This window comes from Rattus norvegicus, chromosome 3, assembly GCF_021556685.1.
Source record: "Rattus norvegicus strain SHRSP/BbbUtx chromosome 3, alternate assembly SHRSP_T2T, whole genome shotgun sequence".
In the NCBI taxonomy this organism is placed as follows: domain Eukaryota; kingdom Metazoa; phylum Chordata; class Mammalia; order Rodentia; family Muridae; genus Rattus; species Rattus norvegicus.
Window position 1 is genome coordinate 18,336,786 of NC_141536.1, and position 26,034 is coordinate 18,362,819.

At 51.6% G+C, this 26,034-nt stretch overlaps 1 protein-coding gene and 1 long non-coding RNA gene across 5 annotated transcripts; one reads left to right on the plus strand and one right to left on the minus strand.

Annotated features, from left to right (window-relative positions):
• Nucleotides 1–2,257: 2,257 nt before the first annotated feature.
• Nucleotides 2,258–26,034, minus strand: Lhx6 (LIM homeobox 6). Of its 4 annotated transcripts, NM_001107837.2 has the most exon segments (10): nucleotides 2,283–4,492; nucleotides 7,785–7,888; nucleotides 11,561–11,735; nucleotides 11,919–12,014; nucleotides 12,205–12,305; nucleotides 14,847–15,067; nucleotides 23,438–23,559; nucleotides 23,926–24,108; nucleotides 24,489–24,560; nucleotides 25,730–25,876. In NM_001107837.2, coding segments are annotated over 10 exon segments (1,179 nt in total). In that variant the 5' UTR covers nucleotides 25,814–25,876; the 3' UTR covers nucleotides 2,283–4,471.
• On the plus strand, nucleotides 14,747–20,025 carry LOC134486080 (uncharacterized). The gene is made up of 2 exons (XR_015684283.1): nucleotides 14,747–14,985; nucleotides 16,092–20,025. It is a non-coding gene; the product is annotated as an uncharacterized LOC134486080 (long non-coding RNA).

Genomic DNA, 26,034 nt, shown 5'->3' on the forward strand with positions numbered 1-26,034 from the left:
TTTCCAGTGAGAAAGTCTGGAAGCGAGGCTTGGCAAGTGCATCCCCGATTATTTCTTCTGTCTGGGAAAGCTCACGAACCCTCATCTCATGACATAGATTTCTCACTGAATCAGCAACTAAGTGGGTGAGAGTCTTCTGCATATGGGGAACCTGTGGCTTAGACAAGTGTGAGTCGCTGGGTGACTCACTAGGTCTCAGTAGCTCCCCGCTGGCACCTTTCCCTCTGAGCACTGGATCTGCAAAGTGCTTTGGTTTCTAGGTGGGGTTCAAATCTCAGCTCTATCTCAGCCACCCACCGTGCAACTCTGGGCAAGTCACTTCCCTAAGCCTCAGCTTCTGAGTCTATGAGAAGTGAGAAAGCGTTCCTGTAGTGGTTGCCCTCTCAAACAGTAGTGCAGCTCAGTGAGTCAAAGGAGACCAGCACCTGGCAGGCGATCAATGCTGACCTCAAAGATCAGTTTATGTCACTATAATGCTAGCTAGCACTCGGAAGAATAAGGCAGACAGGCCCCAAACTCCAGAGGCAGTCAAGGTTCCATATCAGAAATAGAAATAAAAATAAATCTGTCTGTTGTGCATATAAGCACCCCTGAGAGAGTATGGTAACATGTCCCAGAGCGACTCTTGGGCCCTAAGCGTCCTGTCTTTGCATGACTATCTGTCCGAGGAGGCTACCTGCCTTTAGACCCCAGGTTATGACCTATGGTTTACTGGAGCTGCCCTTTGGAGGTAGCAGAGGGGTCAGGGTAGGGAGAGATCAACTGAAATCTACAGGGGAAACAAACAAACAAACAAACAAACAAACAAACAAATCTCAAACTAGGAATTCAGATTGGATGTATAAAGAGACCTCAGCCAACGGAGACTGAGGTCCCTTAGCTGTACCATGAAGTGGACCTGGGGAAGCCATCTCTCCTTTCCAAGGCTTTAGTTACTCCTAGGAAACTGACTAGGGAGAGCTCTGCTGCTGGTTCCAAACTGGGCTTCCAAAAACAGAAGGTACATTAGCCAAAAAGCACATACAATGAAGCGTATGGTATACTCTCTATCATATACAAATACTTCTCTATCATATACATATTTGAAATACAGACTAGAGGGAGAGGCAGAAACAAAGTTAGGGGTGGAGGATCCAAAAGAAAGAAAGACAGACAGACAGACAGACAGAAAGAAAGAAAAAGGAAGAAAGACAGATAAAGGAACAGAGAGAGAGAGAGAGAGAGAGAGAGAGAGAGAGAGATCTGTAGATGGCTCAGTTGATGCAGCACTTGACACACAAGCCTGAGGACCTGAGTCTCGAGTCCCTAGCACCCAGGTAAAACCAAGCACAGCGGTTTGTACCTGTCATCCAGGTGCTGGGGAGATAGAGACAGGAGCTCTGTTGGCGAGCTGACCTAGCCAAACTGGTGAGCTCTATGTTCAGAGGGGTGGGGGGACCCTGTCTCAAAAACGTAAGGTGGAGAGCTTCTGAGGAAAATAACGGATATACCTAGGGCCTCTATATGGTGCGCACGCACGCGCGCGCACACACACACACATACACACACACACACACACACACACACACACACACACACACACACACGAGCTTTCATGCATGATTTATAAGGCCTGCAGGTGGTGAGAATGCCTCCACACTCTACAGGCAACTCTACCCTCCATCCCCAAGGCTTTGAGCTGAACAAAGGGTTTTTACAGAGGAACTAACGAGACAACCACCAGACCACTGTCCAGCATATGGGTAGCTCTGGAACCTAACAAAGCTACCGTGAGAGTCAGACTTGTGCTGAAGCTGACGCCATCATTGTTGGCTTCTTCCCCAACAGATCCTCGTGTACCTTCTCCCCTGCCCTCCCCCAACATCCTCCCCTTCATACCTACTCTACAAATCTTACTAGATTGGATCCAGCTCAGATACACGCCCACGCCCCAGGCCTCTAGCATACTAGAGGGATGTCGGCTGACAGTTTCTCCAAGGCAGGGTAGGACTGGACTCTCTGAGTTTGCAGAGCAGCACAGGACATGACAGACTGTTGGTGTTTAGAAAGCAGAACAGAGGTCAGCAAGCAGCCGGACTTGCCACAAAGTAGTCAACACACAGAGGCAGCACAGTATTAGAGTAGAAACCCATCACTGTACCTCAGCAGAGTGCCTCAGTCCACTGCCCGTGGGACCAGTTTCCTAGGATTACACGGAGCAGCTCACACCAAAGCCGGGGACAAGGGTTTATCAAGAGAAAAATGGAATCCCATCGCGTTTTTGGGTTTAAGTGCCGGCACTTCTACTCGCATTAACTTTATTTATTACACAAATAAGACATTTACAAAGCACAACATGAAAGGTATGTAACAAAACAGACATTGGTTTTACAAAAAAAAGTGCTTACAATTGTTTCCATTTGTGTGTGTTCCCCCCTTTGTGTGTGCGCATGTGTGTGTGTGTGTGTGTGTGTGTGTGTGTGTGTGTGTGTGTGTGTATTTAAATAAATAGCCTCAATGGCCTGTACATTCCCAGGCTGTTTTGAACAGAGTAGTGGAGACGTCTGAACTGCAACATGCTACTGCCACGTGATCCACACAAGAAATAGACCCTGGGGGAAGGCTCAAGGCAGAGTGGGTACCAAGTAACCTGGGCTCAGCTGGCCACTTGCCACATGGTTGCAACTGGGGGTTTTGATCCTTAGGAGCAAAATAAATCAAAGGGAATATCTGGGTTCCCCAAGTCAGGGATCAGGCCAGGTTCCTCTTGCTTGAGTCAGTGCCTGGCACAGGGTGCTGGAGTTCTGGCCGGAATGAACCACACTCTCAGCTTTCTGGGAGGAACTTTCTCTCTGTCCTCCGTCAGTTGACAATTTTTGGAAGGGAAAAGATGCAAGTTCCCTTCTGGGGGGTCACCCAGGCCTAACCCTCCTCCAGGTCCTTCAGCAATAGCACAGTTGGTCACATCCCAACTTCAAGCTTGGGAATTCTGAAACCTTATCCAGACTCCGAGAGCGAGAGAAAGCGAGAGAGAGCGAGAGCGAGAGCGAGAGCGAGAGCGAGAGCGAGAGCGAGAGAGAGAGAGAGAGAGAGAGAGAGAGAGAGAGAGGTGTGATCGATTAGCGATTAGTGATGTCTGCCACAGGTGAAGGAGGGACAGCATACAGACTCGGAATTTGCCTTTCCTGACCTGGAGTCTCCTCAAAACAGGGAGGAAGACTTTGGCTAACACACGCTGCTAGGCAGCCTCTGGTGAGTAGTGCATCAGGCCACCAAGTGGTTGTAGAATTACAGGATAAGCTCGGGGCAGATGGGCACCCCCTGAAAACATGAATCGAGGGCCTGTGTAACCTGAGACCTTTATTTGGAGCTGGCCTCTGCTCTCAGGAGTGGGTAGAGCTGGCTCTGTGCAGTTGGTGGGGAGACTGCCGAGGTGCCAGCTGGAATCCTGGGCTTGGCACGCACTCACTGAGGCCACGGGCACCTCTCTCCCCTCGTGGATGAATCCGAGCTAATATCATGGCTGCTATTTCTCTGGGCTCTGTTCCTTGGTCCTCATGAGTAGTCTCACCCCACCCCCAGAGAAGACTGGCTCAGGCCCTCATCTCAGGACTGAAAAGTGGCCAACAAGGGTCCCTAATGCTAGCCCACCTAAACATTCAGTGGTGTCATCGTGCCGATCAGACGCCATTCTTTCCACAACTCCTGCTGGGTAATTAGGTGGGGGACACCCCCCCTCAAGTTTCCTCTTTTCTCTCCATGAAACTCTCATCACCTCTCCAAGTCCAGCATACCCAGTCCTCCTTCTCCAAGCCAATGGGGGGTCTTTGGCACCCATCCCTGCCCATCCCTCTGCCTCTTCATCTGGGCAGGCCTCCATCTCTGCCCTGTTGGGCCTCTCAGGGTTGGTCAGTGTCTCTTCTTTTTCTGAGTTAACTTGACATAACCAGACAGATGGAAATGATAAAATCAGAACACGGCTTTCCTTTGGGGACATCCCACAAACACTGTAGAGTTTTCCAGACAAAAGCAGCGGAGTATATAATGTTGGGGGTTGTTTTGGCTGTTCAGAACTCAGAGACGGTTCCAAGGAAGTAGTAAATGAAGGCCAATATGGGGGAAGAAGAAAACCTGTGAAGTGGGAGGCTGTTGTTGAATTAGCTGTTGCTGCTGCGATCAGCTGACTCCCAGATAAGCAAGACTCCCAGATGATGAGGAAAGACAGGCTGCTTGTTTTCATGCTGATACCACATTTCAGGGAGCCTGCCTTCCCAGAGAGGGCTCTGCTGCTCCTGGCGGGTTCTGGTTCTCAGCAGGAGAGGGAAATACCGGGGCTGGGTTGATGGGGCCACTGGCAGAGGGCAGGGCGGCAGCGGGTGAGGAGGGTGTGCCCAGAGGCGGTGGATCCCTGGCCACAGCTGGACGCTGGATGCTCAGCGGCTGAGGGGCAGCTGTGTGGTGCCCATGGACAGATGTGCAAGCGCCGGCAGAGTTAGTACTGAAAAAGGATGACCTGCAAGAGAAGAGCAACGGAGGCGGCTGAGCTGGTGCCTTCTGCACACAGCAGCCCCCGGGGGGCGGGGACCTGCAGACACTGAGAATGGTGGGCTCAGAGCTTGGATCTGGGCTCGAATCACAGTCCTTAGTTTACCGCGCTGTGGAACCTCGGTCAGCTCACTTCCCTTCCCCGAGCCTGTTTCCTCATGTGTAAACAGTGATGGCAAAATCTCTCAGAGCAGGGGCAGCAGCAGAGACCCACCGTGCGCTTCACTCTGGACCCCGTGGACATGTGTGGCACTGTCACTACAGCCCATTGCCACTGTGCTGATCTGTCATTTCATTAACTCCTGACTTGCCCGACTATGAATCGTACTTTCTCATGGATATGGGATTCAGGCGTCCATATCCTCTATGTACAGAGAATCACTGAGGAGGACCACTGGTAAGCGAAAGCTACTGAGTACCTTCTGTGCACCAGGCACATACGCTGGGCTTTTCACACACACTGCCTCCCGTTTCAACAGCATCACAGGAGGGCAGAACCTATTATAGCCCCATTTAGCAGAGGCAGAAACTGAAGTTGTAAGAAGCTAATTGTACTTGAAGGTCTTAGAGGGAGGAGGGAGATCTGGGACTCTGTGTGGCCTGACTCCAGCAGTTCCTACTACATTCCTCACCCAACCCTGATATAGATAGCTTCCCTTTGGGCCAGAGAGGCACCTGGCTTTGAGCTCTTATTAAAAAATTACTCTGGTCAGACCCTTCTCTGAGGGCTGTGTTCTTCCCACCTGAGGGAGGCCAGCTTAGCCCTGACTTCTAAGACCCTTTTAAGTGGAATCCAGGTATATGACCAGAAAGAATATAGCTCTGGAAACAAGTCTGTGGGGCCAAATGATGTTGTCATGGAGATAGGACATTCCACCCTGCCCCATCGGTCAGAGCTACCCAGGCCAGCACTAGTCGAGATGAGTGGACCAACACCATGGGACTCCAAGTCTCCCCACAGGAGAAGGACATGGGAGAAAACTAATACCTTCCTCTGCTGTCTGTCCTGCCCCACAGTTGTGACACAGCCAACCTCACCCACATGCAGATGTGAGCAGATGTGGCTGTCAGAGGTGCTTAGGAGCTGGCAAGCAGGCCAACAGAAGAGGGCAGTAGGTCATGAGGGAAGGGCACAGACTGTACCACAGAGCTCCTGGCAACAAAGCAGGGGACATAGCCCAGCAAGAGAGCTTCTGGCTCAACAGACAAACCCAGGGACCAAGAACCGAGAGCCAAAGCTGCCGTCACCCAGCCAGCCTGGCGCGTCTTTCAGGCCCGGACCAGACACAACCACAGCTCAGAAAGGCATCTGAGAAAGAAAGATTCTCCTCTGAGCCCAACCCTGTGCACTTTCAAGGCTCCCCTGACTCAAACCCTTCCCTTCACAGGCCAGGCCTTTTGTGACATGGCTTCTGCCAGTTCCCCCTAAACCCCTGGGCTTCAGCCACATTGGACATCAGGGGTCTTTCAAGCTCTGTCTCCTCCATGCATTTGTATCAGCTGTTCTTATGACGTAGACATCCTTCTCCTTCCCGCCTCTCCCCTTGAGCTCACCACACCCTCTTCTGAATCCTCTGGGGTCAAGGTTGTACCCGATTCCATCTACTCCATCAACCTATAGTGTAACTACCCACCACCTGCTCTAAACCACACAGCCCTTGAAGGTCATATGTTCTCTCTCCTCCATACCAGTGTTGGGGCTCAAAGGACAAATGCCCTCCAGTTTCAAGGCAGTGGTACTAGCATGCAGGCCAGCTCTGCCATGGTCCCTGTGGCCTGAGTGAGCTGTTGCTCCGAGCCTCTATTTCTATTGAAATGGAGAGCATTCTAAGACCCCTAAGGAAGGCCAAGAAGGATGAGGTCAGAGAATACTGCATAAACCGCAAAGTGCCACACAGACAGCAAGGACCAAACCATGCAGACTTCAGATCCCCATACTTGGCACTCCCAGGACAAACAGCACCACCTCTCTGAATTTGTTTCTCTGTCTTTACAATGAAAAGGGTCATGTCCACACCGAAGGTGGCTAGGGGAGTGTCAAGCAGTGTGTGTAAAGCGCCAACCTCGAGCTGAGAAGGAGCCCAACAATCAGCAGATCTCACTGTGGATCAGAAGCTCAGAGAGTGTCTGCCTGGCAGCGGCTCACCAGATTCTCACACTGCAGTATTGTCCCACTGTCCCACTGGGTTATCTGGACCTCCATCCTCCAGCCCGTGCCCCACGGTGCCCACTACCTAGCAAGCTCTGCCCACAGCAGGTTCCAGAAAGTAATGGCAGAGAACCTGCCCTGAAGGGAACGGTGTTCTCTTCCCTGGGTTGCCCTTCAGAATGACAAGAGCCAGTGTTACTCAGGCTGGCCTCTGTTGCTCCTCATTCCCCCTGGCTTGGGGATCTGTGTCTTCCCAAACTGCCTCTGGGGTTCTGATGTGCACCAAGACTGAGAACTGCTGGAGTGGAGAGCTGCTAAGAGCGACAGCACCTCCTGCTTCTCTTGTGTTCTCCCTCCTCAGCTTCACTGGGGGCCACCATGTCCCTGCTGCCTGATGAAGTCCAAATCCCCCAGGCTCCACCTAGCATCCTTAGGGTTTCATTTCTCATCGCTGTCCCACCACCCAGGCTCTGTTTCTCCACATCTGAGATAGTTGTTTGGGAATAATGGCTCTGAGGACTAACTATGTGGTATTTCGGAACTGAAGTGGTTTAAGGCTCAGACCCACTCCTGGTCACACCTAAAGCAGACCCAGCTACTTTCAACTGTCATGTGGACAAGATTAAACAAAGCCAAGACTGGAGGACATTTAAGCATCCTCTAAGATATTCAGCATTGATGCCTGGAGCAACCACAGATTCACATCCACAGAGAAAGCTGTACCACTTGACCCTCGGTCACACGTAACCTGCTCGTCCCGGGACCTACCAGCCCTAGATAGTTACTGCCAATAGTTCCGGACAGTAACAAACAAAACAGGAAGTAGAACGGTGTGGGATAGAAACCCTCCCCAGAACCTCAAAGCATAAGTAAATAAGAGGCCTCGTTGCCAAGGCATAGAGAGGACAGAGCTGCAAAGAGGACTTGAGAGACGTCGGGCACATGAAACCCACAAGTATCTGTTCTGATGACTGCCTTGGGGCCACACTGGAGGCCCTGAGTGGTCCACCTCAACGTGGCATGGCAGCCAATCAGTGGTAGCGAATGCTGCCAGAAACCCATTCCCAGCAGGAAGGCTCTGACCCACCGGACATAGCCAGGCTCCATTTACCTTCTCACCCCGGCTGGAGAGCGGCCCATCCATGTCGGCTTTGAGGTGGACAGGGGGCGCGGTGTAAGGCAGTCGGCAGTGCACCTGCCCGCACTGTACCTGACCTGTGGACGAGAGGGTGCCTTGGAGCCCATCCCCCAGGCTCCACACAGGATCCCCACCTGTTGCGTGCTCTGCGAGCTGCAGCCTGATCACTAACCCAGAGTTCTATCTCTGATGATTGCTGCCCCAGGAAAGCTCTCAGTTGAGCTGGCCGTAATGCTACACATGTGAAGGGCTTTATCAGGTGCTGTGGCCCAGCTCACTGAGAAGTCGACACCCCTATACAGATATATGCGAACCCCCTCCTGCAAACAAGGATGTACCCACCTACTCAGACCCTCATCCTCACGTTCTCATTCCAGAACATCACTGAGACAGTTTACCAACTGCCTCCTAGGACAGCCTGTCACCACCCTGCTCATAACTACAGCCTGACAAGCAGCCCCTGTCCTCCTCCTGCATTTCATCTTTTCTTGATCAGCCCTAATCACCTGACTTACATATAATTTCGTTGCTTATTTAATATTGTCTTTTCATCAATTAGAATTCAGGCTCGATGACAGTATGATATTTTCCCCCCAACCTTTCTGGTTTTCTAATACTCAGGATGAGGCATGGGATACACAGAGCACTCCTTTTTTTAAATTTAAATGTAATTTTATGAATATGGTGCTTGGCCTGCACGTATGACTATATGTATGCCTGCATGTATGTCTGTGTGTGTGCCTGCATGCATGTCTGCATGTATGACTGCATTTGTGTCTGTATGTGTGCCTGCATGTATGCCTGCATGTATGACTGCACATATGTCTCTGTGTGTGCCTGCATGCATGTCTGCATTTATGTGTTTGCATGTGTGCCTGCATGTATGACTGTATGCCTGCATGTATGCCTACATTGTTTGTGTACCACTTATGTGGCTTGTGCCCATGGAGGGAAGAAGAAGGTACCAGATCCCCTAGAATTGAAGTTGTAGACAGTTTTGAGCTGCCGTGTGGTTCTTGAGTATGGAACCCCTGTCCTCTTAAAGATCAGTCAGTGCTCTCAATCACTGAGCCGTCTCTCCAAGCCCCTGCAAAGTACCCCGTACATATTTGTTGAATGGACTTCTGTATCCTGTTCCAACATCTGAAACTGTTGGGGAAAGCTGGGCCTTTAATCCCAGCACTGTGGTGGCAGAGGCAGAAGAGTCTTTGAGTTGGAACTTGCTTAATAGACCAGAACAGCCAGGGCTACATGAGAGACCTTGTCTCACCCAAATAACAAAAACAGCAACAGCGAAAGCCTGGTGAGGAAAGCACACCACTGGTTCTGATGCAAATGCTGTGCACCTCAGCCTCTTTACCGCTCCAGCCAAGCACTCATTTGCCTGTCTGTTCTCTAGACTGTCCTATCTGCTCACAGAAAGAGCCTAGACAGACACTTGCAAGTGATGAGTTGGGACAAGTCACTGTGCCTTTCTGAGATACTGTTCTCTCTTCTGCAGGGTAAGGCAATTGTATTTAATTGAGGATTCTTAACTCCCTGGGTGTTCAAGAAATCTCTGAACAGCTTCAAATTACTCAAATAACCGTCTGCACATTTTTGGGAGTCTGGCTCCAAAGGTGGAGTGGTGGTTTTTTTTTTTTTTTTTTTTAATTATTTGAAATCAGATTCTAAGTACTGAATTTAGTTGACTGCAAAGTGGAAGGGCACCCCCCCCAACCCCACCCCTGGGGTCTGTTTCTAAACCCTATACTCAGTTTACAGCTTTACTATTTCAGAAAACCCAAAGCCCCATGCTTTTAGTTGACTGTAAAGTAAATGGCTGGTCGCTCTTCTAAGTCACACAACAGAGGTATGCTCTGACTCTGGGGAAAGGAGAAAGGGAAGCACAGCTCCTGCTCTGGAAGCAAAGAGAGATCTAGGCTCGACCAACGGAGTCCATAAACAGAGTCCTCATCCTACTCGCAACAGAAGTCAACTAGACCCATTACCAACCACATACCAAGTATTAGCTGGCTGCCAAGACCCCCAGTAACCAGAGAGTCCCGCGTCTTTGGCACTTTCGGTAAGTATTTAATAGGTTCTATTCAGGCTGAACATTAAGTCATTGTTCAGAAACAAAAGGGGAAAAGCGTCCCTCCTGATGAGCAGAAGGTTCAGAAATGGAACTGCATAGAGACAGTTCCAGCTGGCAGCCTGACGCAGCAGACAGGACCCTGCTCCTTGCTCTGCCATCTAAACCGACAGCACATCCCAAAGCAGCTAATCCTCTGCCTGTGTGTACCAAGTACGGCCTTTAAGCCAGTTATCTCAGTGATGTTCACGGTACCGCGCTGAGGTGACTATTCCCCTTGTCTTTGTGTTTATGGAGAAGGAAATAGGATTGTGTAGTCCAAGAAATTCACCTAACGTCACCAAGCCACGAAGTGGCAAGGGTGGGATTTGATCCCTGCAAGTTACACCACAGCCCCCGAGTGTACTCATTAGAGTCCTTGGAACTTACAGTGGACCCTTTGGCTTCCTGATCTATGTAATGTCTAGAGACTCAGATGGCGTCACCTCTGGTACCAAAGCGGGGGGCTCCATAGGCAACAGTTGGGTTCCCTTTTTGTTGGTGTCTAGGATGAGTGTTTGAAAGGGAGTGTAAATGTGTCATATGCCCCCTCCCCCCAAGCTTTTGAGGAAAAGCCCCCAAAGGGAAACAGATTTTGTGAGCCACCATGGGGTTGCTGGGATTCGAACTCAGGACCTCTGGAAAAGCAGTCGGTGCTCTTAACCACTGAGCCATCTCTCCAGCCCCGGGAAACAGATTTTGAACGAAGCACCTGCTCAGTAGCTGGCTCCCTGGCTCCTCTCGCCACCACCCACCCACCCTCTAGTGCTTACTGTCTCCATCAGGGCCATGGCTCAGTGGCACAGCACTCGCTATCATACACATGTGGGTTTCAAGTAGGAGGAAGGGAGGGAGGGAAGAAGGGAGATAGATTGAATCAGAGGAATCTGTCTCTTCATTGGAATGTGAGTGAGTCCCAGGAACAGTGCAATTCTGACCCATTTAGTGACTCTTGTATCTGAGTGCTAAGAACACAGGAGGTACTCAGAGCCTGAAAGTCCATGTCAACCAATTCTCAGCATCCTTTGAGAGGTATTATCACTATTCTCATTCACAGATGAGGAAACAGGTCTTGAGGGGATTCTGTGAATTGTCCAAAGGTCTCACAGCCCTAAGTGGTCATGCCACCCTGGCCTCTGCTCCCCAAATGTACCCATACCCAAGATGCCTTCTGAGCCAGGGTTTGCTCACTTTCAGTTCCCCCAGTCTATGTGCTTCAGTAAATCTTGCCCATCCTTCAGAGCTCAGCTTGCTCAGAGGCAATGCTCCTCAGGCCCCAGCATCTCTGGACACACCCACCCAGCATCTTTCCTATGGGAATCACTGCAACGAAAACCATATGTACACCTGAGTTCTGTCCTAGGCTGTCTGTCCTACCAGAACGGCAGGCTCCTTGGTCCCTACCCCCTCATCCCGCGCACATGCTCACTGGCTGCTAGAAGTTCTTTCTACCAACCACCCTCCCCCCCCCCCCGCCCCCTCGACTCACTGGGGAAAGGAGGGAAACTGACCCGTTTCACATCTTCATCCACCAGGCTGCCTCCCTGAGGTCCCCGCCCCTCATACGAAGCCCAGGAGCAGGCCTCAGCGTCCCCTTCCCCGCTGGCCTGGCGACGCCAGAATCCGCATCACTTACTCTCGATGTAGCCGTGCAAGGTGACCATGCGTGCCCGCTCTGGGCTGCTGAACGGAGAATAGTGGATGTCGTCGGACAGGGAGGAGGGGAGGCGGGACGGGGGTGCCCCAGAGGGCGGCACTGGGTGCTGCGGTGTATGCTTTTTATGACGCGCTCGGCAGTTTTGAAACCACACCTGGAACGACAGTCTCTGCACTCTCAGTAATCAAGGAAAAGGATCAACCCGTGCCAACTGAGGACCTCAGGCCACACTGGAGAGGGGCGGCCACGTACAACCGCGACCATCCGCACCACTACGAATTTCAGCACTTCCCTGAGGTCCGCCCCAGACCTGAAGGCTGAGACCCCGGATCCCCACCTGGATGACCCTGCGACTGAGGCCCGTCATGTCCGCTAGCTTCTGCAGCGTCTGCGCGTCGGGGTTGTTGTCCTGCGCGAACTGAGCCTGCATAACCTGTAGGGCGCAGAAGGGCACTGAGACCTCCGCCCAATCAGAAGCTCAGGGTCCGAGGCCACGCCCCAGACAGCTTCAGCCCTGGAGCGGCCTCCCGCGGGTCCCAGCACAAGGGGCGGAGTCACAAATCCCGCACAACCACGCCCACTCCGAGGCCCCGCCCACACGCTTCGGGGCTTGCCCGGGGTACCTGCAATTGCTCTGCGGTGAAGGACGTCCGCGCGCGCTTAGCTGGCTTGGGCTGACTGTCCTGTTCCGAGGGCACTGCCCCCTCCAACGTGAGACCGTTCCCTGGGGGGCGACAGAAGCAGCTGACCACGCGTTCCCATCTCTTCTAGTGGCAGCCTGGAAAGGACGGGGTGGGGGGAGCTTGTCCCTGGAAGGGTCAGGAGCGAGTGTCTGGGAGCGGGGATCCCAGGGCCCTAGTCCCGGAGCCCAGAGCTTCCTTTCCATACTATCTCCCAGTTTTTTAGAGAGGAAACTAAGGCTCAGAGAGAAGAAAGATCCTGACTGGGAATCCCAAAATCCTCTGCCTTGGATCTGGAACCGAGCTGACCCTAACGTCTGTGTTAGCTGAGCAAGAGGGAAACCAAGGTGGCGACTTCAAAAGAAGGCGAAGGAAGAGGAGCGGGAGGGGAAGAGGAAGGGGCGGGGGAGGAGGAAAGGTAGGAGGAGGAGGAGAAGCAGAAGCAGAAATGGAAGCAGCAGCAGCAACAACAGCACTGGTTGCAGAAGCTATAACGTCCCCCCCCCCCCCCCCTTTGAGACAGTGTTTCTCTATGTAGCCCTGGCTGTCCTGGAACTCGCTCTGTAGATAAGGATCTGACTCACAGAGATCCACCTGACTCTGCCTCCCGAGTGCGGGGGACTAAAGGCGTGTCACATCGGCAACTTTTGAAGTATTTAAAACAATTACATTTTACCTTTTCCAAGTATAATTTATTACCTTGGATATATCTTAGGTGTTGTCTTTCTGTTTTACAGTACTTTGGCTACTAAGATTGTAAACCAGGAAATATATTCCCAGCTTAGCAGTTCGTTTTTCTGAATGCAAAAATAATAAACTGTTCATGCCAAAAGCCCCAAATCCTGACAAGCACAAAGAGGGAGAAAAGTCACCAGTGACTCCACCACTCAGGGATAACCACTGCTTACAATTTGCTGTAATGTTTTAATTAGAGGGGGAAACTATGCAGAAAGAAAGAAAAAAACCTACATGTACAAAGGAAAAAATGGATATGTAAACAGGGAGATAATGACATGCGGAATGATTTCAGCTTTTTCTTTAACCACGTCTCCTCATTCTTCTATAATGAATGTGTGTGTGTGTGTGTGTGTGTGTGTGTGTGTGTGTGTGTGTGTGTTGGTTTTGTTTAAAAGTAAAGCAATAGCTAATGGTCAGTGACCTGAAGCCCCAAGTGTTCGTTTCCCTGCATAGTCTGTCATTGACAAGGCCAAGGCTAAGGGTGGCCCTGGGTGGTCCAGGAGTGAAAGGAGACTGTGGTTTACTGATTAACCACAGTGTAGAAGAAGCTCCGACTTCTGAACCCACCTCATCTGCTGACTTGCCAAACAATACAGGCAACTTCAGCCAGCGCGCTCCAAGTTCAGTTGCTCCCCACTTAGCTACCAATCCTAGCAGGAGAAAATGGTGACCTTGGTGAAGCCATGGCCAGTAGCACGCTTTTGGTCCCTTACTAGCCCTCCCACTGATGCCGAGAAATTGAAGTAGAGTGGTCCATACACCCCCTAACAGAGAAGCTGTGCGATATTAATATTCCTTAAAAAGCAGGCAGGATAGCGGTTTAGTGTGCCAAGATTTTTAGATGGAAAAATGAAACTCAGAGGCAACCATATCCCAGGAGCCTCTTGGCTGTTGAAGAGGTTTCTGGAGTTGAGGGGATAGAACATGGAGTAGTGTGTATAGTATGATAGGTAAGAAATTGAGCTTCAGGGACTGGGAGCAGACCTACTAGATGTAAGCTTTGGCAAGGGGCATACTGTAGAAAACCTCTGCTGCTTTTCTAGCTATGAATAGCACAAAGCTCCTTAAAAAGGGCTGTAAGGATTTATACACCCAACCACATTCCAGGGAAGTTACCAGTATCTATAGATTCCCACAGCAGAACCATGGGAAGGGTTGCTGCCTCTGCCCACCGCTCCATGCCCTTTTAGGATTCCCCCACCTCCTCTAATACATCACTCCCACCACCACCACTGAGAGCGCAGCATTGAAAACTTTCACCAAGACCCTAAGATAAATGCCTTGGTAAAATCATGACAGAGCCAGAGAAAATTCAAAGAACATTCTAGTCCAACATCTAGATATCATGAGCAGATGTAGGACGGGAAGAGATCCAGTGAGAAAAAGAAAATCTCCTCTGTTGGCATTGTATGGTAAAGCCGCGACTCCAAGACTCGGGGACTGGTCCCTTTAAAATTTTTATATTCAGAACCTCTGATCCAAGATGACCCAGCCTTAGCCTCCGGCTTTGTGTGGCCCATAAGGAAGTGGGAAGAAGGTGGGCTACATCTTATCTCTTGGACTGCCCTGGCAGCTGGCGGGTGGATTGGGGTGGGGATTACCCGGCAGGCCAATGAGCATGTAGCCTGCCGGGAGCGTTGTGAGAATCTTACAATGTTCGATAGTGACTTAGAGACCCATGCAAATGATGGAGCCAGAGCGCATGCTCCACGTGTAGCCCCACCCCGATGCTGCCTCCAGGTGTTCCAGGGACCGTTCAACCGGTCAGCTGTGCGGACCAGGAAGCTAGGTGCTAGGGAACGTTGGAAAGAACTGGGACTAGGTACTGGGTTGTGCGGGTTGGGTACCGTTCTCGGCGGCCCTCTTGAGGTTCTCGATCATGGTGTCGTAATGGATGCGGCAAAGCACCTTCTCCTCAACCAGGCCGAATTCCTCGCCCGTGGATAGCTGGCGCTTGCAGGAAAAGCAAGCGAAGCAGGCCAGGTGGTAGGCATTGCCGCGCGCGCGCCGCACCCAGTCACTGGCATAGATTTGTCTGCCGCACCGGGCACACTTGGTTCCAAATCGGCTGCGGGACAAAAGGAACGGATAAAGGAAAATAATGTTTAGACCGGGCCGTCTTTCATCTTTCTCCTGTTCTATCGCTCAGGGCGCACGTTGCCCAGGGTTCATCTGGCACCCACGCCCCACATTACCTTACACTTGAATCCATTACTCCTGAGCATCCAAATCCCACCAAGTTGATTGATTGGGAACAAGGTTTTTATTTCCTTCTTGCTTTGCTGAGTTTTTCAAATATTCTACAATAACCACTTAATATCCGCGTATTTGTTCATTATCTTTGAACATTTGTTCATTGGCTACACAACGGATGTTAGGAAAACATAACAGTACTCCTATTAGGGAAAGTTTTTGAACATCACCTGCCATGCAAGATTCTAATGCTTCACAGAATTTATCTCAATTCTCCTTTTGCAGAGGAGGAAATCTGGGAATCCAGGAACTAGAATAAGTTTCCCTCCATCATACATTCACTTATCATACACTCACTGCATCAAGGACAGGGACCCCAGCAGGTCTGACTTCAAAGATGAAGCTGTAGTCCCGGCTTTTCTTAGAACACACCTACACACCTTCATGAGCTTTGTGACCCCCCACACAGATGGATTATTGAATTGCTCTGACCTCCTATTTTCCCTGATCAGAGCTGCTAAGATGATTACAGCGATGACTGCTACTATTTGTTTAGTGCCTGTCAGTCAACCAAGGACCCAGGCACTCCTGAACTCTGGTACCCAAGACATCCTAATACTAACTGGAGAAGGAGGAGTCGTAGTCGTAGTCGTCTAGATCAAATGTCCCCTGATCCTTATGCCTATTTTCCCATTCTACCAGTTTCCCTGTCACTTCCCCTTCTTTCTCTCCCTTCTGTTAGGGGTTATTAGTCAGCCACAGTCTGGATCATCAGACTGGGAGTCCCTCCAGGAAACAGCAGAGCCTAGTTTACCTGTACACAGGTCAGGCCCTCAGCACTAGGGGAAGGTTGCTGACTCACCTGTGACTGCCCTAACCCTTAACCCTGTTTCCTCTAGCACACACTGTTCAGGAAGCAGAGCCATCACTCGCCCAACCCTCCAGCTTGGATATCGGAACCTTCAGCTCACATCCAGCGATGCCTCCAGCTAATGAAGTGAACCTCTGGGACGCACTACATCCCCCCTCACCTCTACTGCTGCCCAGCTAGGTTTGATGATTCCCACCATCACCCCTCTCATCACCCCTTCTTTCCAGGATTAGCCTGTCAGTGCATCGTCCACACTGCAGCTGGCAGCAAAAATTTCACCATGCACACAGAGTCCTATCCCCTGAGCTCCTTACAGTCTTTGGTGGTACCACACTATCCTTAGAGTCTAGTCCAGGATGCTTTGGGTTTACAAACCCAACAGACCATATCCTTCGCTCTCCCAGTCTTCAGTGTCTCCCACCCCATGCTCTACACCTAGTAGAGGGTACCAAGCCACAACGGAAGCTCATTTTTTTCAGTCCGTTGTTCCTCTTTCTACCTCCAGCATTTCCCCACCCCCAGGCCTCTGGAGGCTGTTCCTTCCCTGGACATGTCCTCCCACCGTCTCATGCTGCACTTTAAGTGTCTGCATCTTTGGCTTGCCCCTTTTATCCTTTGGCATGCTGGGTGATGGGGTCAGTATACAGAAAGGATTTATGTTTCTGTCCCCAGGGCCAGCGCCTTTCCACTGGAAAGCACATTCGCACTACCTGTGTGTGTGTGTAGCTAAACAGCTCAGCCAAACTGGCTTCAGTTACATGATGATGTTCCCCTTTTTAGCAAATTCAAGTAATTGGCTGTTGGATTTGGATGGGGATGGGTGTGTGTGTGTGTGTGTGTGTGTGTGTGTGTGTGTGTGTGTGTGTGTGCTGTCATGCAGCACTTCAGTCAGCTCAGGCTCTTGTACAAACTCCACAATGTCACTCCACTCTCTCTTCTCTGGTATAAGGAGAGTTAAGGGACCCTCACCAGGTCTCTATGTTTGCTCACACCGAGCTTCAGCCCTTTGTCTAGTCAAACTCCTTCCCCAACCCAAATAGATTCTTTCCATGACCTCAGAAATCATGGCTTCCTGTTGGAGGGTCCAGACCAGTCTGTGGTCTCTGTTCCTAGTCCTTCAGAAAATAGAGGTGAAACCATTTTTTCCCAGCCCCCCTCCCCAAGCCCTGTTGGTGGTAGCCCCAGTGGAACCGTTTTCTGGCTGCCCCTGGGAGGCTGGCTTTCTGTTGTTTATAGTTTGGTACTTTGGAGGAACTGAGCAAGGAGACCTTCCCAGAGCCTTGACTTCCTGTTAAGTCCTTGCAGCTCAATACCCTCAGCTGTGCCCCATCACCTCTGCTGAGACAGGTGAGGCACAGACCCAGAAACTCATTTTTCACACCTGGAGTCAGAGGTTCAAAAACAACAAATGACATATTCCAGACAATATAGAGTGTGTAGTGGGAGCTGAGGTCCCTTTAAGGTGATGAACCTGCTTGGGAGGAACGGAGATGAGAGATGGGAGATGAGAACCCAGTGGGGGACAATGTTGGCCCACTCGTAGGCGGAGATTCTAAAAAGTTCAACCAAGAGAGGGGATCAAGGAGAAGGGAAGGGCTGACCTCCAGAGCAGCTGCCTTTGGCTTCCAGCTGTGGTCCTCTGCACTCTGTCCCCTCTGTATTGACTCCATGGGCTTCCTGGTCCCAGTCTCTGTGGCCTTCCTTCCTGCAAGTCCGACTTTGGTGCCTACACAGGTAGGTCACAGTGCCCCCATCCCCGAGTTCCTAAGCAAGTGCTGCCTTAAGTAACTCCTCGACTAGCAACTTTCTCACCCCCTGTGCTTGCGCTATCTCAACTGGTGCCTTCAGCCCTAAGCTGAAGCGCCGTGAATTGGCCCAGTCAGTGAAATCACCGAACCAGATCCCTAGAGAAAGGGTAGCATGGCGGTGTCATTTCCCCCGTTTGCACGTATTGTGTCAAGACACAAAATGTCCTCAGGACAGGGGATAGCTCGCAGAGAAAAAGTGAAAGGAAACTAGCATCCAGGTCTGACAAGCCGACAAACTCCTGTCCAGACAAGCTGCGACGCTCCAGCCGCTCCATTCCGGAAGCAGCGAAAAACAGCATCACCGGAGAGGGCAACGAAACTTCAAGAAAGGACCGTGTGGGAGATGTGAAGGAATTTCCAAAGGGATTGGGGGACGATTCTACTGGCCTCCTCACTCAGGCTGTGAAATCTGCATTTCGTGCGTTCATCGTCCCCACCGGGGTCCCAGCACACCACAGGCAGAAAAGGAGACACAACGGCCTACGCCGCTCTGAGGACTGAAAGGTGCCACAGACACCTAGAACCCTAGCAACAGTTAAAGGGATACTAACAAGCCCTCATCCCACACTGAAGAGCAGGGATCCGGAAACCCTGTTTTGTAGATGGAACTGCACCGTTAGCCAGGTCAGGCTCACTGAAGATGCTCCTAATTGTTTGTTGGGTGAAAGAGCCTCTAAAAATGAGCCCTTTGGAATACCCCCCATCCCCCGCCCTGCCGCCACCGCAGCCGCTGCCGCCTACTAAATTGCTCCTTTCTACACGGGGAAACGAAGTTCAGGGTGGGGTCTCCTACATTTAAGACCGAAAGGAACTAGAAGTTCACTTATTTTGGGTTTTAGACACTCAAAACAGAGAGTTATAGATTTCTTGAGGCAAACAAGGAAAACTGGAAGCGAAGCTCTTCCCAGTCCCTCCCCCTTTCCTGCCTACACAACCCTTAAAAAGAAAAGGGGTGCAGAACCAGCAATTAAGAGGTTAAACAGCAGCCTAAGCCTGCCTGGAGGTCCTGCCCGGAGACTCCTTCTTTCACAGCCTTCCTCTCCGTGCCCCCAACATCTACCCCCCCCAACAGCTGGTTGTTGCTGGGCCTCTCCACACAGGAGGGCTAGCTTCCAAGCTCCCAGCCTCCCCTGAGACTCTAAAGAAAGGGACTGAAGTCCAGAGACAGAGCTTGTGCTCAAGGTAGTAGGCTAGAGAAGCCCGAAGGACCTGCACCCTCCACCGGGAACAGAAACTTCAGCGAGTCCTGGAACTCCAAGTTGCCCTCCCCCATCCCTAGAATTCTTTGTTCTCCACTCCTTGGAGAGAAAAGGAATGGGATGGGGAGCAGGGTCTTTGGTCTTAGGAAAGTTGCTGGTTATCATTTCTCTTCAGGTCCTAGTGCCCCTGGGGCCATGCAGGGAGTGTCACACACAAGAGCATATAGTTGGTACTCTGTGTGAATCAGGAAAACTGGCTAGGGACAGCAGAGAGAGGTCTTTGTTACTCTAGATGCCTTACAGCTGCAAAACATCAACAAAAGAGTGTCAGATGCAGCTTGACTGTAGAAGAAGCATATGAACACTTAGAGGATGGACTTGTGGAGCCAGGTGGCCATGTGGACCATCTGAGTATTACCACTTACTAGCTGAGTGACCTTATCCCTCAGGGCTTCAGTTTCCCCTTCCTCTAACACTGGGATACTGCATGACAGTATCTTACAGGATGGATCACACAATTAAACAAATAAGATACAGGATACAGCAGATCAAGGTTTTGGTAGCCTCACTCTGTGCTCTCAATCTCCAGATAACCCTGGGCTTTTTTTCTGAGCACATAGGTCTTCTCTACTACATGATGGGTGTAATACTGTAGGAGGCCAAGGGAGCCTAGAGGGCACAACCGGAAAGCCACAGGGCAATGGCTATAGGTAGGTAGATGAAGGGGCTATAAGAACTGCCCTGGAGTGTGGTTGCTGACGGCAGTGGAGAAATTAATGCTCCAAAAAAAGAATGTTCACACACACACACACACACACAAACACACACACACACAGAGGGAGAGAGAGAGAGAGAGAGAGAGAGAGAGAGAGAGAGAGAGCGCAAAATATTCTTCCTTCTTGAGGGGGTGTGAGGGGGAGTGGTTCCAGCAAAAAAGTAAAGAGATTAAAATGAATCCTACTTCCCTGTTGGTGATTTTATGTTTTTGCCATGACTTGCCAGGAGTAAGGGTAGATAGAGAATCAAGTTGCACTCACATTGGTTGGTGAGTTCACTGTTTGGAGAATGAATAGGAAAAACAGAGGCAGAACGTCCAGAAACCAGGGGTACATTAATGGGGGGACCAACTGTCCCCCGCACACAAGTGCAAATCAGTCAGGAGAAGCACCAGACCCCCCAGTCTCCCCCATGCTTCGAAACTTCTCTTCCTGTTGAATTTGGAGTTTCTTCCTAACCTCTAACTTCTGAACCACCAACCCCCTGCACGTGAAGACTGAAAAACATCCACAAGATAAAGTTAGGGAAGGGGCAGGGAGGAGATAGAATCTGGGCTAAAGCCCTTCTGTGGGGACAAGGTCAGAGGTTAGAAGCTCCTGGGTGCCCAGAGGCCCCTTCTTGGAGCCCTGACCACTCTCTTCCCCACCAGTCTCCTCAATCCCATTGGAAGATCTTGCCTCCCTTTGGCAGAATACTTCAGTCCACACCCCATCAGACCCTTGACCTCTGATCAGGAAACAGAGGCCTGGAGAAGCATAGCTGGCCTTCCCTGAGCCTCAGTTCTTGAGCTAGCGGGAACTCTGCCTCCCACACACTATTATTCAGCCCTCTCTGGGAAGAGTCTGTGTTGCTGCTCGCTCAGGCTGTCAGACAATAGTCCTCGCCTGATGCTCTCTCTCTCTCTCTCTCTCTCTCTCTCTCTCTCTCTCTCTCTCTCTGAATTTCTCTTTCTTCGGTTTTATTATTTTTGTTACTGGTGAATCGGTTAGAAATGACTTAAGCCCACATGGAGACCTGGCAGGGAGAGAAGGATCAGAAAAAAAAATCTACAAAATTCAAAATTCTCCCTTCATTTTGGAGAAAGTGAGCTTTTATTCACTTGACTTCCCTTCTTAACTTGGCACCTGGTTTGTTTTTCGAGATCTCCTGTCATGGGAAAAGGGTCATCAGTCAGACCCTTTCCTCAGACATGACCCAGCTGGACAGGTGGGTTCAGCTTTATTGGCCTGCCTGTGGAAATGCCTGGTGCCCACCCTGTCAAGGATCATGGTGGTGATAATGGAAGCAGTCACATTCGCTGCTCATACTTATGAGCCTTTGTGGAGACTGCTCTCTCTTGGTAGCCTCCTTGGCAGTTCAGAGAGACCATCTTGGGAAAGAACCATCCAGGGCAGAGATGCTATGACTCATCCAAGGTCATAATTAGGCCCACAGAGCTCTGTCTCCTGCCTCTTCCCAGGTTGGCTGCCCATATCATCCACCACACCAGTGCAGTGGACTGAGGAGTTAGTGGAGGCTGTAAATAATGGAACCAAGAGCCTAGTTTTGACTAGTCCTTCAAGGTCCTATAAAAGATAACATTCAAGGAGTCTCAACCATCCTGGAGATAAATGGAAAGGAATTTGGACATAGGATAAGGCTGCCTGGGCTTTTGTCATTAGAAAAGCCAAGGAATGAACCTGCCCAGCTCTACCCTTTAGAGGAAAGACACTCTCTTGAGCTCCTTGACAGCTGACACATCCAAAAGGACCACCCCCACCCCCAACAGTGATTCCTAATCGGAGTTAGGCCTAGTTAGATGGTGTCTAGAAAATGCCTGTAATATCCATTCCCTGCCTAAACTAAGCCAATGGAACATCAGAGGTGACAGCAGGAGGAGACCTCACACTCCTGGTTACACAGCGCCCAAGCATAACGGCCATTTGTCTGTGTACACGTACAGCACTTGTCAGCCAAAAGATATACCCTTCACCACCTCAGGGGTGGGGAGTGACAGTAGCATCATTTCACCCCAACTTGCCCTCCCAAGTATATGTTCCCTGTTCTGAGCAACTTGCAACACACACACACACACACACACACACACACACACACACACACTCAGCATTCACATGTAAGATCTATACTCTCCACCTTCACAACAGGACTAGAAAGACACTCTTTTTCTATAAAGGAACATACCCACTGTCCATTTGCCCTGATCCTGTTCCATGACACTTGGCTGCCACCACACATTCCAGAACATAGAGGCATGCATGCTCTTTGAACCAGCAGATAGAGCGTCCCATCCCTATGACATGAAGGAAGAGCCTTTCTCCTAACCAAGAACCAAGTTCTTTCTAGGTTTAGGAGTTTTTCTAGGGCCCTTAAGGTTCAAAAAAGAGGGTGAGTGAGGGTCAACACCCACCACATTCCCTGACTCACAAGCTCTGGTGCTGAGGTCTTCTCCGGAAGACTGAGTCACAACTTCTCTCCATAAAGTGTGTGTGTGTGTGTGTGTGTGTGTGTGTGTGTGTGTGTGTGTAAATGTATATACCACAGGGTAACTTTCTCCACTTCCGGAGAAAGCATTTAGAAGAAGGCGTTGCTTCTTGCTCGGAAGAATCAGTTCTACACCCATTCTCCAGCAGACTCTCGGTTTCCTGACTAGATCTGGCAGATCCTTCACGGATGCCCCTAGGCACTGCAGTGACCTGGACCCCATGACCCGGTCAGCAGGCGCCTGCTGCATGGCTAGAAGCTAAGCTCCTGTAAAGCATTGAGCGGCTGAGGCCAGGCGGAACCATGAAACCAGGGGAGATAGCTTGTGAGCTACGGAGAATAGGATTTACGCATCACGGGGCAGAGCGAAGCCCAGTGGAATGCAACACGACTCTCTGAGACCCGGTCCTGAAAGCCCAAAGTTAGTACCTAGACCTAGGTGGGGCTGAAGCCTGGGCAGAAACAGTGCCCCAGCAGTGGCAGGAAGGGAGCCTGGGACCAAGGCATGCCCTAAATTTAAACAGCTACCACGGCACGGGTCGAAGGCGAAGGCAGAGATCGATGTTGGTGCTTAGAATTAAGCGCTAGGATCTAAGTTAGGGCCGGAGTCAGATGTGGCGTTGGCGCTTGGGGCTGGGGCAGATCTGAGCCCAACATTGAAAGCAGGGCAAAGCTAGAAGGAGAACTCTGAGCCTCGTTTAGGATCCCTCCCAGGACAGGCTTGTGGTACAACTGGAGTTCAAGTTGGAACCAGAGCTGAGCTCACTAGAGATGGAACGGCTCGGGGTGGATACTAGGATCCGAATGATCCGGGCCAGAGCCTCGGATGTCAAGCTAAACAGATTACAACTGGTGCCTGGGGCTCAGAAAAGAACAGAGATAGAACCAGACCCGTGGCCAGGGCCCGTCAGACCGCAGGAACCCGAGGCAGATCGCCTGCCAGAGCTCGCGCTGGCACTTGGGCTCCCTTCTGTGTAAGACGTGCAGAGTAGGAGGGCCGGGCCAGTACGCTGAACCACGGTTGTGCACTCCGAACGGCAAGTGGCCTAGGCACGAGTGTGCAAGGCCTTCATGCTCCAGCACTTGTGGGCCCGACCGCCGCAGCCTACCTGAAGTAGTCCATCTTGCAGTAGATCTCCTTGTTCTTGATGTAGCAGCTATTCTGCTGCCTCAGCGATGTGCGACACACGGAGCACTCGAGGCACCGCACGTGCCAGATGAGGTTGTTGACCTGGGGAGGGGGCGGAGGTGGGGGTCGGCTCGGCGCGGGCCTCTTTCACGCCCGCCCCCAGCCTCCCCAGCCTCATTTGCAGAGAGAGAGAGAGAGACAGACACTGAAGCTCAGAAGGGGTGTATGGCTTCCCTACTTTTCTCCTATAATACAGAGGCTCAAGGAAATTGGGATTACAGTCTTCCATTCTCTTGTTGGAACCGGGGCAAAAGGAGACCTCCCACACTTGCCCAAAGCTGCGCGATCAGTCAACGGTTGAACTGGGAGGCCTAGTAAAATGGACCGGGCAAGGTCATTGCTTCCCTACAGTCTTTGGGGCTGCAACCCACACCCGTGGACAGGAAGGCAACACCTACCCTGACTCACCTTGAGCAGATACCGGTCCAGGATCTCGAGACCGCAACTGGAGCAGATATTCTTGCCAGCAGACGGCACGGAAGAGGCGGCAGAGGGCGGCGAGCAGACAGAGGGTGTGCTGGGCGTACATGGGGAGGCTCTACCTTCGTCCTTGTCCAGAGCGCCTGCCAAGGCCTCGGCGTCTGACTGAGCCTGAAATCGGAGAGAGGAACAGCGAAGCGCTTAGCCTGGTACTCAAGAGTTGTTGCCGTAAAGACAGATTTGGTTCCTTTGCGCACCGACTGACAACGAAATGTACCCGGGATGTCACGCCCTAGGCTGGAGTACAAGAATGAAAGGACTTATTGGAGAAGAAGGGACGGCCCCCAACTTTTAACACAGCGCATCCTGGGTGCAAGAAGTAGCCAAAGCTCACATTCCAGGCTAGAAAAACCAAGGCTCAGCGAGAGGCGGCTCCTATCGGCAGTTTTCCAGCGCAGGGGTAGAGGTTGGTAGCCGGAAGGCTGAGCCAGAAGCCCTGGCCTGTACAGTTGGGGGGACTCGGGGCCGAAAGCAGGACCAAAAGGACTCACCATGGCAGGCGGAGCGGTCCCTTCAAGACAGCGGGTGGTCGCTTTGCAGCCGGACCCTGGCTGGGCCATCACCTGGGGGAGGGGGAGGGAATGCAAGCGACAGCGGCTGCTGAACTGGCTCGGAGCTGTCAGAGCCCAGCGCCTCCCCTCGCCTGTTATATAAACCGGCGCTGAACAATGAGTCCTAACTTTGTAGTGGGCATTTAAAGCCCTTCCCCACAAAAGCGGTGTCTCTCTAATGAAGCAATTTGAATTTGGATTGGGTTTTTTTCCCTCTCTCTCCCCCTCTCCCTGCACTTAACCCGTGGCTCTTGAAGTAATCGCTTAGTTCCTTTGCAATCCAAGCCTCTGAGGGGGAAAAAAAAACACGCGCACACACACAAACTACCTGCAATTAGAAATTGTCGTGAATGCCCAAGATAAGAGGTAGCCAGAGTGTCAATTCCAACTGTCAATCAGTGAGATCCATCAGGCCGCCCAAAGAATTGCAAATTTGATTTTTTAATGGTAGTAATTAAAAATCGAATTTTTTTCTCCCTCTACCCCTCCCTTCTCCTACTCTCGGTACAAAATGCAAAAAGGAGAAAAGAGAGAAAGAAAGAAAATAAAAAGGAGATGGGGGTGGTGGTGGTAGTAGTGGTGGTGGTGGTGGTTGAGAAAATAAAACCCAGAGCGCTGGGAGCATCCGCCCGCCCGCCCGCTCGACGCGCGCCGGGAAATTGAAGCGGGGATATTGACACCGATTCAAACGCCTTTGGAAGGCCAGTCCAAGGAAAGCCCCAAGCCAAAGAGGGCGAGATCGGTGAGTGAAATGAGGCCAAAAAGAGAAAAGAGAGGCCTCTTGGAGGAGGAAAGAGAACCCTCCAGACTCTTGGAGCGCCCGGGACCGGCCCCTCATCGAGATCCTCAGCGTTGCGCCGGCACAACCTCTGGCGCATTGGCGCTATCAGCGCCTATTCAGACGGACAATACTGGCCTCGCCTCCTCTTGATTCGCCTATGTCTTTGCTAAATCGCTTTTTGAGAAATTCCTCCAACATTTGCATAATGTGTTCCCGCTTTCCGCGACCCCCCACCCCCGCCTGCCCGCTCGCGCGCTCACACACTTGCAGTCACACTCTCCCGAGCTCACTCAATACCCCTCCTCCTTGCTGCCGCCCGCCACCCGGCCGGGCCCGGTTGAATCCGGGCTCACGCTGGCCCCGGGATCCCGGACGCTCACCCACTCGCTTGCTTGCTCACCTGGTCGGTGGTGGGGCCGCCCTCCGCCGGTAACCGGCAGCCCTCGGGCAGCGCCGGGGCGGCGCTCTCATGCTTCCAGTACATGGGCCCGGGAACTGAGGGCTCGAAGGGCGCGCAGCGCAAAGAGCAGCACGGAGTGGGGCCTCGGGCGCCCTGTGGGCAGAGGCTGATGCGAGAGCTGGAGAACCCAGGCTCCGGCCCCGCCGCCCCGGGCCCAGCCCCAGCCCTCCTCCCCCGGTCTGAGCGCAGTCCTGGCCTCCCTGGCTGCCGGCACCACTGCCTCTGAAGAAGGTCCCGACAAACTT

Bases quoted from the DNA above. Each gene is read 5' to 3' on its own strand.
- Lhx6 (XM_087652760.1), bottom strand. From the start codon at position 25,813: ATGTACTGGAAGCATGAGAGCGCCGCCCCGGCGCTGCCCGAGGGCTGC. The intron at 24,561-25,729 runs GTGAGCAAGCAA...CCCCTCCCCCAG, and splicing joins GCGGCCCCACCACCGACCAG to GTGATGGCCCAGCCAGGGTC. The intron at 4,493-11,560 runs GTAAGTGATGCG...CTTCTCTTGCAG, and splicing joins CTTGCACGGCTACATCGAGA to GTCATCCTTTTTCAGTACTA.